The 11,919-nt window shown below is 43.5% G+C and overlaps 1 protein-coding gene across 1 annotated transcript; it reads left to right on the forward strand.

Moving 5' to 3' along the window:
- The first annotated feature begins 1,165 nt into the window (after positions 1-1,165).
- LOC6726301 lies at positions 1,166-11,768 on the forward strand. The gene is made up of 5 exons (XM_016174123.3): positions 1,166-1,796; positions 10,214-10,343; positions 10,410-10,750; positions 10,829-10,994; positions 11,057-11,768. Exons 1-5 carry the CDS (start codon positions 1,671-1,673, stop codon positions 11,164-11,166), a joined length of 873 nt encoding a protein of 290 aa, XP_016039843.1. The 5' UTR covers positions 1,166-1,670; the 3' UTR covers positions 11,167-11,768.
- Positions 11,769-11,919: the final 151 nt, after the last annotated feature.

Here is an 11,919-nt window from a genome sequence, read left to right on the forward strand (position 1 = left end):
ACTGCGAGAAATCGGCTGCGCCCTGATTAGCAGCGGGCGGTGGAAAAGGCCGGACTAATCGCACTCATGTGGGCGGAATTTCAGATTAAGCATCTGAATATAAAGATTCTCGCCCCAGAAGTTAATGGCTCTCTTTTAGCTGGACGCATTGTTCTTACAAGTCGATTTCGGCAAATCACTGCCCGTTTTCAAAGAACCGTTTAGATATAGGCAAATTCCTGCATGTTTATTCAAGCTCAACATCAATAGCGTTAAAATGGGTGCGTATGTAATGAATATTATGATCTATTATGATCCTTTAGTGTAATGGGTATTTGTTTTTAGGAGCCTGATCTCAATATGTTGCTAATAAAATATGTGGCTCAGTTTTGACAGAGTTACGATCTGGCGTGGCATAACTGCGATACGGTCGAGATATGGGAGCACCAGCACTCCCCTTCGAACGCCCCCTTCGAGTTCCAGCCCACCGCCTACGCCCATGTGCCTCGCGTCCTACCTTCCAGCCCACTGGGACTGGGACTTCGAAACCACTGGGACTCCACTGCACAGGCAGCACCGCATACCAAATACCAAACAAACATACGAAAAGATCAACAGGCTGCTGCTTTGTTGTTGTTTGCCTTGCGTATACCCTAACAAAAGGTTACTAGATCTTATGTATTTAACGTGGTTTCTGCAAATCTCAACTTGGCATATGTGTTTACAGGATATCATGATTTGCCTTGTCTATCATCGCGTTTGGTTAGGATTTTCCAGTGTTGGGTTTCGTATATGCGTTAACATAAAGTCACATTAACACAATTCTTGCGTTATCGAATATAAAAATCTGAAACTTGGTACATGAATGTATAATGAGCTTATAAAAGATCATATCAAGTTTGCCTCAAATTTACAGAGATATAGGCATTCTGTGAGGGTATTCCATGGTTGGGTTGCCGTAACAGTCTCTCCTTTCTTGTTTTTGCTTTATCCAGCAGGTAGAAGAGGCACCGTCTCCTTGCCTCCTGCTCCTAACTCTCCTCCCCCCGTAGTCCGGTTGCATTGCAAAGCGCTCAAATGAAACGCCGACTGAGACGCCGACTGCGACTTGAGACTATGGGTATGTGGGTATGGGTATGGGTATGGGTATGGTATATGGGTATTTGGTATTACCTGAAGTCTGGCTCAGTCGCCGACGATTTTCAGTCCGCTGGCGAACGTTGTTGCGATCACAACGTCTTGGCTATCAGTTCTCCGTCTCTTTGCTGCTCAGATTCAGATTCTCCGTTCTCAATTCTCCAGCTCAGATTCTTCGCCGGCGCGCGTGTGTGTGTGTGTGGTGTTGTGAGCGTGTGCAGTGGAGCCCGTGTCAGTGTGTTAGTGCTGGCCCGTTGCTAAAATTATTATTTTTTTTAACGAACGTTGGCTTTTTTTTTACTGTGCCTTCCAAACTGGTTGCTGCTCTTTTAACTGTGTATTTGTGCAGCAGCAGTAGCAGTTCAAGAAGAAGAAGCGGCAGAATCTAGCTGCGGAAGAAGAAGACGTCGAAGACGCTAGAGATCACGAAACGAAAGAAAAATAATAGCAACTGTAGTTGTTGTTTTCTTCTCGTGGATTTTCGTTGGATAAATCCCGTATCATAGCCCCGAAATAGCTGAGATTTGGAAACAGATCCGGAATAAAACACCAGCATGCCCTGCTCGGCCGTAACCCTATCTATAGCGACGATCTGCGCGATCATCGCCACCGCCCTGCTGGCGATCGCCTTCTCCACGGATAATTGGCTGCACTACGATGTCTGGCGCAACCAGATACAGGTGAGTCTTCAATCTGCAGTCTACAGTGTCTTTAGTCTTCAGTGCCATCGAGGTGGGGGCTACGAATCAAATTAACCCAAGGCCCATCCGCTTGGAATACATAATCAGCTAAGGCCAGAGCCAGCGCCAGCGCCACCGAAATTTACGGTGCATCTGCGACTGCGTGGCAGAAGCCACAGCCAGAGCCAGAGTTACAACCAAAGCCGAAGACTCTGCCGCTTAAGACGGAGCTTTAGCTCCGCTTACGAGCTCCGCACATTGGGCCCAGAGATGTGGCTAAAGCAGGTCCAGGCGGGGATTAGGCAATAGCTTAAGAAATCTGAAAAGATCGGGTTCAAAATCGTGCCACAGAACGATATAATGATACTTTGTTGGCTCTGGGATGGAAATATTTAAAATGCGAAGGGACTTAGTCTTCTGGAAAGTATAAATAATATAGTGATAGATATTTCTATTATATTTGGTAGATAAGTGGCTTCATTTCACAAAAGCCTTTTAAGACATAAGGATTGAAGTTGTCATACTTAAAAAATAATAGCATCGAAAGGAATATCTGTGGAATTTAAAAAGAATTAAGACAGTTTGACTATGTCTGGAGAAGAATATGTATTATATTTAACCAATAATAGTAGGAGTTACATTTAGCTCTACAAACATCTTTGCGTATCTTTTAAAATCCGTGTTCCCTCTTCCGAGAATCTTATCTATAGCGATGCTTAGATAAACAAGATAATTAAGATGCACTTGCTGACATTTGTGCACTGCAAACAGGTGTGCGCGGCCCACTGTGCGAGTAGGAGGATGAGGAGGAGGAGGAGGGCGAAAAAAGAAGCAGGAGGAAGAGTAGGTGAAAAGGGAGGAGAGGAGCGGAGAGGCAACCACGAAGGCAACAGCAACAAACGGAGGTAACAGTAACAGTCGCTCGTTTTGTGCTTGGCCAAGAGAAAAAGAAAAAGGGCAAGGCGGAGAAGAAGAAAGGTCGAAAGCAAACACACGAACAACTGGCATTGGAAGGAGGTGGGTAGGGAAGAAGGGAGGGAGTGGTGCGGTGTGGATCGAGAGGGGCTGTGGAGGGTGGGCAACGGCCGTTAACGTTCAAACTTTCTACGCGAGCGCTTAGCCAAGCGAAAAAACGAAGAAGAGCCCAGGCAGAAGAGGCCGCAGAAAAAGAAGAAAGGGGCGGTGAAGTGGAAGTACACAATTTTACAGTTTGCATTGCTAATACAGTCAAACTGCGGATTACAACACTTCCCATTCTTCCAAGTAATCAACATTTCAATTTTAAGTTGCTTACTTCATTATTTATGAAATAAATAATAAAATCTCAGTTATAATCCGCTACTTAAAGGGCCAAAAGCTATCGCAGCAAATGTGTGTTTTAATTTCTTTCAAATAAGCAGCAGTTTGTCTTAATGAAGTGCCACTGTAGAAAATCCAACTCCGCCTTGTAGGTGCAACCGAGAGAATTTTAGATGCGAGAGCTCTATAGAAATAGGTGTAAAATCGCGGCGATGTGCGTGCGCATACCAATCATACCAAAACAAGTTAGCTAAACAAAAAAAAACGAAAAATAGCAATAAAAAACAAAGCTGAAGAAGAGGAAGAAAAGCACTCAAAGTGTGCTGAAAATATTTGCACGTTTTTCGACTTTGTCGCCTAATCCGAAAGTTTCAATGGAATCGAGGGAACGATAATTGCGGTGAGATTCGTTCGAATCTCGCCCAGCATAGAAGTCTTCAGAGCCTGGGCACTTATAAAGCCATTAGAAGCAATCGTCTGCCTTGACCTCCCCCATTTTGGGTCATCGCTCCCTTCTCCCCATTCAAGTTTCTTGTTCCTCCTACTCCTCCAACTCCATATCTCCGCTCTCCATCGATTTCCGCCCCTGTAAGAGCCTTTGAGGCACCGCTCAGGTGCAGCAGGTACCTCGAGATGGGCTACCTGGCCACAGGAAACCCTAGGGTCCTATGAAGTGCATACCCGGGGGAGTGCAGAACTAAATACCCACAGCGATTATGAGCGCTACTCAAAGAATGGGAATCCAGGGGAGTCAGTCGAGGGAATCACGATGATGGTGTCAGAATATCATAATTTCCAACCTTTCTTCAGCTAATTACAGTTGTTTTCTTCGAAAGAAGTCAAATGGAAACTATTATGGTGGAAAAGGAAGCTCTGTGTTGTTACTTTCCTTTAGATACCCCTATATCTTATAATATCTATAATTGCTTGTCTTGTCTGATATATGCACATCAGATTGCATACTGTTTATAGTATTTTTTTCTCTTCTGTGTAGGGATTAGGTCTTCTTAGCCTGCAGGCTGCCCTTTTCCTTGAATTTTCCAGATCTTCGCCCTGACCATCTACTTCTAGCCCTCCCCACCGATCCTGCTCCTCCTTGGCTGGGTCCATCGTGTTCGAAGTACTCTGCTCTGGTAGTGGCTGGCATGCCAGAGCCATGTCGCTTTTTGGTTTTGGCTTAGGCCACAGCATTTGGCTTTGGCTTTGGGGCTTTGGATCGTATCCACGCCTATATCGCACAGCAGCCCCTCGCCCTCCGCAGACCCACCCCACGAACTGGTTTTCGAGTTGAGTTTTCACTCGTTTCACGTTTTCGAGACAAGCACGACGACTCAAAATTGGTATGCGGCTAGTTGGCCGGTTTGGTTTGCCACTTCGCTTTTTGGCCCTAACTCGCAGGTGGTGCTTCTCTCTCGCTCTCTCTGTTTCTCTCTCTTCCACTCTTCTTGGTCAGCAGGGGGGGGTGATGGTGGTGTTTTGGATGGGTGGGGGGCTGGTATCCCCGGGCACCCAAGCCCAAATTGATGGAGCTGCGTTTTGGTCGTGTCTTTAACTCGAATCGGGGTTCGTTGTTCGATCGGTGAAAAGAGAAAACCCTTCTTTCTCCCCACGCTACGAAAAATGAATTATAAACTGTGATGATCGTAGACATAAGGTCAAAGTATGTTGTGTTTTCTAGATAACTACTCAGTTAACTAGTTTTCTCCTAAGATATTCCATGGATTGCAAAGGATTGGGAATTTCTGGCGCATTGGAACCCCTTTTCTTTTCGAGACTTCAAAACCTAACCCATATTTATTTACAAATATTTTTCAATATTTTTTGCCGTGTCTTCGATTTCATTTTGCAGCAGTCTCACTTTGGGCAATGCAATGCGATGACAAAAAAAAAAAACAAAAACATATATCTATACGAGTATGTCCAATGGAAAAAGCGGTTGAAACACAAAAACCAAAACCAAAACCAAATCAAATATCAAATGAAAAGCTGGCGTTGCTCTTTTATTTAGTTGGCCCGGCTCTTTCCAGGTGGCCGTTTTCCCTGCCATTTGGCGATGAATGAATTTCGTGCTGGGTCTTTACGCTTAGTAAGCTTTTTGTCGGCAGAAAGACGAAGCGAAACAAACACATGTTAATTCGCGATGTGAAATTAATTATTTTCAGCTGGGGTTGCGCATACGCCGTGTGTGACAGAAGATTTCTTTTCTGCTTCTTCATTCGGCCACCTTTCCTCGCGTTTTTTACGGCATTTCAACTGAAGTGGAACCCATTTTTTTTGTTTTTTTTTTACTGCACCGCCGATGGCTATTGACGCCATCATTGAGTGCTTAATTTATTATTTTATTGCTGACATCATGTGAAATTCCAGCTTGATTAATCAGCACTTCCCGCGATTGACTTGAATTAGCATCGATTTAATTGCACTTGGCTCGAAGCCAGTAGAATTTGTTTTGATTTTAGCCTGGGAGAATTTGGGAGAAGAATCGGAGATTATCGGCAACTGGTCGCTGTTTCCGGTTCCAAATGGCTTTCTAGCTAGTCAATGAGATGGAAAGGGAGTTGTCACAAACTCTTTAAAGAGCAACAAAGTCAAAAATATTATAATTCCATTGATAAACAATGATTCCACGTGTAAATATTTAGCACCTGTGAAATAGTTTTTTTTTCAGAGATAAATCTTGAATAAATTCGATATATTTTTGCAAGATTCACAAAGAAACAGCGGCAGAAATATAATATTTATGTAAATATATTTATATCATAAATAATACCCCTTTTCACCATAAAAATCATGAAACACCCTTAAGATCGCCATTTTCTAGCGAATAATCCGGTTCCGGCAATTGAAAATTAAGGTTATGCGATAGACGAAACTCAATTTCATCGCAATTATCCGCATGCGAGATTCTTTGATCTCGAAGATCGCAGCATCCGAGGTTTCTCATTATGGCGACCGCTTGAGCGTGCGATTGAAAACGCTTTCGCTTCCCGCAGAAGTGCAAAAAATTTAAAAAAATTAAAAAAAAAATATATAAACAAATTGCTGGAAGTAAATAAAAGAAGACGGACAGAGCTAACCAAATTTCAAGCGATTATCGGGTGCGTGTGTGTGCCACTTGAATCAATAAACAAATCATTTGATTTCAATCAGGTTTCAGGTTTCTGCTGCTCCCCACTATTATTACCATTTTCATTATCGCCTCTTTATTTTCAACAATTGCGGCGACTTCCGCGTCGCAGATTCTTCCCCGAAAAATGGTACAAAATGTAATTGCGATCTTTGTATCTAACAATCCGTCCATCTGAAGATCCGAGTATCTGTGTGGGCCACGGAGTGTCAAGAATGCGATGTCGAATTGAAATACCTCAGCGATCTTTCCTCAATGTCGTGCTCCCACGACCTTTTTTCGTTTTTTTTTTCAGTTTTTTTCTGGTTGTTTTTTTTTTATCCGTTTTTGACAAATCGAGAAACCAGAAATAGAGAAACCAGTTGTTCGATGGCTTAAATTGATGTTGTCTGTGCATCGGAATTGTTGCAAACTGTTTTTTGTTTTGTATTGTCTTGGGTGCAGTGTGTTATAAATTATTCATTAATGGCTGCACTGCAACAAAATGGGGGCACAAATCGTAAAAGGTGCTTAAATGCAGGCAATCAAAAGGTGTTATTTTGAAACAAGCTGTCTGGATACGAAAACAGTATGTTTTCTGAAAAGTAGTATTTAGTTTGAAATATAATAAACTATCATATAACTTAGTCGATCGAATAAAACTAAAAGGTAAATAAAAAATAAAAAAAATAAATTTAGTCGGCAGACGATGTGTTTACTGATTGTACTCTTGAAATATATTTGAGATATTCACTTTGTTTATTTTAAAGCGTAATTGTTGTTAGCCAGAAATATGTAGAATACTTGCTAATGACTAATCCCATTGGTATTTTTTCGCCCGAGTGGGAGGTGTTCCAATCCCATTCGCGGGAAAATGCCGCCGGTGGGCAGAGTTTGTGCGTCCTTGACTTGAGTGCATTTCACGATAGGTTGTTTTTCACGTTTTGGAGTTGGGGAAACTTGGAGCACAGCTGCTGTCCATCCTGTCCCTGCTCCCAAGAACCGATCCAGTTTGCCGCTCTCGGCGGGCTTTAATTCATCTGGTTTCAGCCGCACAAATGCCGTCCGATTGGCTAATCACCGACATCCGTCGTTGCCACAAAGTGGGGTTTGTGGAGCAAAGGGGGAGGGGGTTGGGGGTCTGCTCTGCACTCTTGGCAGTAGGTTGTAGGCCCCAAACTAGTTTCGCATGTGCTGCGGCCCGGGTGTCATAAAAATATTTGTGCCTTGCCAACTTACCAACTTGCCAACTTACCAGCTTACCAAGTGTCCAACTGAGCCACTGAGCTCTGGAAACTGAGGCAACCACCAAGCCACCAAACCACCGAACCACTAAGCCAGTGAGCCACCGAGCAGCCGATTGCCAAGTGGTTGCAGTTCCGCAGTTCCACCAATCGAATGGAATTCCTCTGCACACAGGGAACTTGAATTTGAATCATTTGAATATCATTACGATCACTTTAAATATTATTACAATTCACAAACTACGAATACATCTATAGACTTTTATAGCAGCACAAAACGCCAACAAATCTTAAAATGTAATCCCTGTTTTTGCCAGTTTAGTGTCCCATTCATGTGATTATCTTATCAGCAACAAATTAAATCTTTTTGACACAGTCTTTCGCAAGACTTTCTTTCCGATTCGATTGAAGAAAGTTGTGCCGCAGATGAAATCGCATTGATTGGGGTTCCCAGAACAACGTGCATTGTATATATTATATTTTATCATATATTTTATCATATTTTCTCCGCTGCACTGGGCGTGCCAATCCGATCAGCGATCAACCTTGAAGCACTTTTCGCATTACAGTTTTGTTCGCAATCGATATCTCGCCATGCGTAACCCCTTAACCACATGACTATATAGATATATATCTGTGTCTGCATCTATATAGTATGCCGTATTAATCCAGCTAACCAACCGATAATTCGAATCGCTCTCGTTTTCCACCTGCATCTCCACCCTCTTTCCGATTTCTTCGGATTTCTGGGCATTTCTGTCTCCCCTTCTGTTCACAGCCCAATGCGTTTCTAATCCAACTCAGGGGCCTCTGATTCCCCAATGAATGCTGCACAATTCAGTTTGTTGGATCTCTCATACGAATTACCAGTTCGAGGGGCCCTTAATTGCCCAAGACTTTCATAAGAAAGTTACAAAATTAATCCGCTGAAGAGGCGCTAATAACGAGGTAGCCCTGCGAGCCAAGCGAAAACATTTCCCAATAGAAGGCAATGGTAGTGGTAATGGGGATAGTTGGATAGTTGGATAGATGGATAGTTGGAAAGGGAAATGGAAATGGAAGGTGGAACGCCCTAACCAGTTCACGCTGCCCTGACCATCGTCGTCTCCAGACGAAAGTTACGCAAGCGAAAATCATTTTCCAGCCAGCCGGCAATTTACATAAGCGCCCAGTTCGATGCATATATGTACATATTTGAGTATAGATAGTAAAAAAAAAAACTGAAAACTCTTTTCGATATAAACTGGGCGGCGAACGCCCCACCTCTTAAATATCTCCTTTTTTTCATTTTTTTTTTTTTTTTTTTTTTTTTTTTGGTATTTCCCATTGTTGTTTAAGTACCGGACATACCGTACAGTAAAACACGTTTTTCGACTCCATTTCTTTTGCCCCTCATGAAAATGCATGGCTGCGATGGAGAAAAACTCGTCTCGCCTCTTCTTTGTATGCGATTTCCCTCGCCACTTGGAAAAAAGGTGGAAAAGCCAACGATCATCCGCGTCAACCGAAATCGTAGAATTTCTGGCAAAGTGCCAAAACGTGAAGAACGTGATATCACTCGGAATAGTTGGATTTCACTCAGATTTCAGCGCAGAGAAATTTCTGTTGATTAGGGATCGAAATACTAGACAGCACTACGTGGCGTTCCATGGTGTTCCAAACACGATTCCACACACTCAATGGGCAGTAGTAGGTTTCAAGAGACTCAATGGTGATTTAATCAAATGCGTCATATTTTAATTCATCTATGATCACACTTCGGATGGGAGATTCAACTAAAGGTGACTTATGATGAATTTGAGTAAAAGTGATGTTCTCATTCATATTGACTGATTTGGTATAATTCCCACATCAATTATGATGGATAGTAGTGTTTATACTCGACTCTCTTTCACATGGATCAAAGATCATATCTGGGTTATATCATGATAGATCTTAATTATCAGATTAGCACACCTCAACGCAAACCCATTAAGCCCAAGGCCGCTACATTAACTGAGTTACCAAACGATCTCCGCCGAGAGACACGACCCCTGGTGACAATGATCAGATGGAGATCTCTGCGGTCGCCGGCCCAGCCTTACAGCCCAGAAACGCACTGTACTATGTATGCATCATGAACCTTGGGTCGTAAACCCAAGAGAATTGCTCAATCCAGCAGCAAATGCCAAAAAAAAAACAATATCAAAAACAATGGAAAACCGCGGAACGTGTTCAAAATGCCACACGATCTGATACTAGGGCCATATAGCATACAACTTTTGAGCATATGCCATATAGCACCTATAGCTCCATAAAGTATATAGCATATAGCATATACAAACCCACACTGTACGAACATCCGCATATCGTTAAGATGACCGGATGATGATGATCGACAGCGGTTCAATGCTGACTGTCTGTATTTCTCGCTGGGATTGCGATTGTTAATGGAGTCTGGGGCGAGGTAGTTGGACACATTATCAAGATACGCCCACGAGGGGGCGGAAACGGGTTTATTAATGAGTGTGTATTGAAAATGTTGTGTGTGTGGGGGGGGGGGGGGGGGGGGGGAGGGGGTTTGTGTGTACATTTCGATTGAATAACAATTGGCGACGTGAGCTTGAATTGCGGCGCTAATTCCCTAAGAAGGTTAATCCGCGGGCTATAAATAAATGTGTAGCTATCAAGACAAGTATGGGTAGGGCCAGAGCTAAGAGCTAAGATAGGAAAGTTCCAAACACTTGTAACCATAACTTAGCTAATATGGACTATCCTTTCGATTTCAGTCCTTTGCCGCCAAGCACTCGGATGCGGAGTCGCTGTTGCACAACATGAACGTGAAGTACTATTACTACACGAGGACACGGGGCTTGTTCCGGATCTGCTATCCCAAGGAGCGGCCGCCAGCTTCAGCGGGTGAGTAATGCTGCATGGCACATCAAATGGGAGTTATTTAATCCCTTTCCCCTTCCCGTTGCGCAGTGCCCACCTATCTGTCACCGATCGAGACGCACTGCTCGAACATCGACTACTTCCCGCAGGCGGAGGACGAGAAGATCGCCAACGAGGACGCCACTTCGCGTCTCCATTTGGCCCGCTCCTGCATCGCCCTGTTCATCATCAGCTTCGTGACCATCTTCTGTGCGTTCTGGACCGGCTTATCCGGCTGCTGGAAGCGGTCGTCGGGCGCCATCACAGCCACCTCGATACTGCTGCTAGTCACCTGTCTCCTGGCCGCCGGCGCCATGGGACTCTGGCACACCGTCGAGTTCTTTGAGAAGGAGAAGGTCGTGGGCGAGGATTACTTCCAGCAGTGGAACACGGTATGTACACCAGCTAGCTGCATTGACCACGCATGGATTAACGTGGATTAACTAATGATAAATATCTTGATTTATTAGGTCCTGCGCGACAACACGAAGATCGCCTACGACTGGTCGTACATCGTGGCCTGGGCAGGAATCGGAACCTGTCTCCTGGCGTCCATCCTGCTCTCCGGCGCGGCCGTTTGCCTGCGCAACGAGCGGGAGAAGGAGGAGCAGCTGAACCTGCAGTACCTGATGCCAGGTATGTCCAACCGGCGGACCCTCTAATATAACCAGTGACTAATTTTCGGTTTCCATTTCCAGTTTACTCGCAGAAGCAGCCACCCTATCCCCCCTATGCCAACTACGCCCAGCCGCAGATCTACCCAGGACCCTACTATCATGGCTCGCAGTACGGACCCTACAACTACTAGGGGCACTCCCCTGCCAGCTGCTATCGAGATATAGAGACATAGAGATCACAAATCATGACCAGGAGGGAACCTGGTAGCCCTCCCCAGTAATCAAAACAGAGCGAGCGCCAACGAAATCTTAAAATGCATACATTCTGACAATGAAAATATTACTTAAAGCATCATTTTTTTTTCGACAAGAATCTAGTTTGTAGTCTATATAGAGCTATATAGTATATATATATATATCTATATGCTTGTATGTATAACTGATCGTGGGACTTGAGTCAAAGTTGCGTCCAAGTTTTTGGTGCGCGAATTGTTTGCGCGTTATTTTGCAAATATCTAAGAGAGACGAATGGATGGATGGTTTTATATGTTGACCACGGTGAGATGGCGATTAAAAGACGGAACAATAAAGAGTTAATTTATTGTAGCACGTAACGTACATGTAGCGTATCTAAAATAATAATAAAGAAATATGTGTATGTATCTAAGCTAAAAGTTTCATTGTACAATGTATATGAATGTAATAATGCGCGACAAGCTTCAATTGTCTTCCAAGTATAGTGCATATTGTATGTAGAGCTGTACGTTTAATGAATAAAAGTTTCTTACGTTAATTTGACAGTTTTTATCTGCTTTTGACGGGAATTTGTGGTATTTAAGTGTTGTTAAGAAGCTTATCAAGCCGTGTGAGAGAAATTACTTAATTTATGGACTTTAATACAACTGAACAGAATTGTAGTTTTCATTTGACTCTGCAATTCGTTC

The sequence above is a fragment of the Drosophila simulans genome, chromosome X, assembly GCF_016746395.2.
Source record: "Drosophila simulans strain w501 chromosome X, Prin_Dsim_3.1, whole genome shotgun sequence".
Taxonomy (NCBI): domain Eukaryota; kingdom Metazoa; phylum Arthropoda; class Insecta; order Diptera; family Drosophilidae; genus Drosophila; species Drosophila simulans.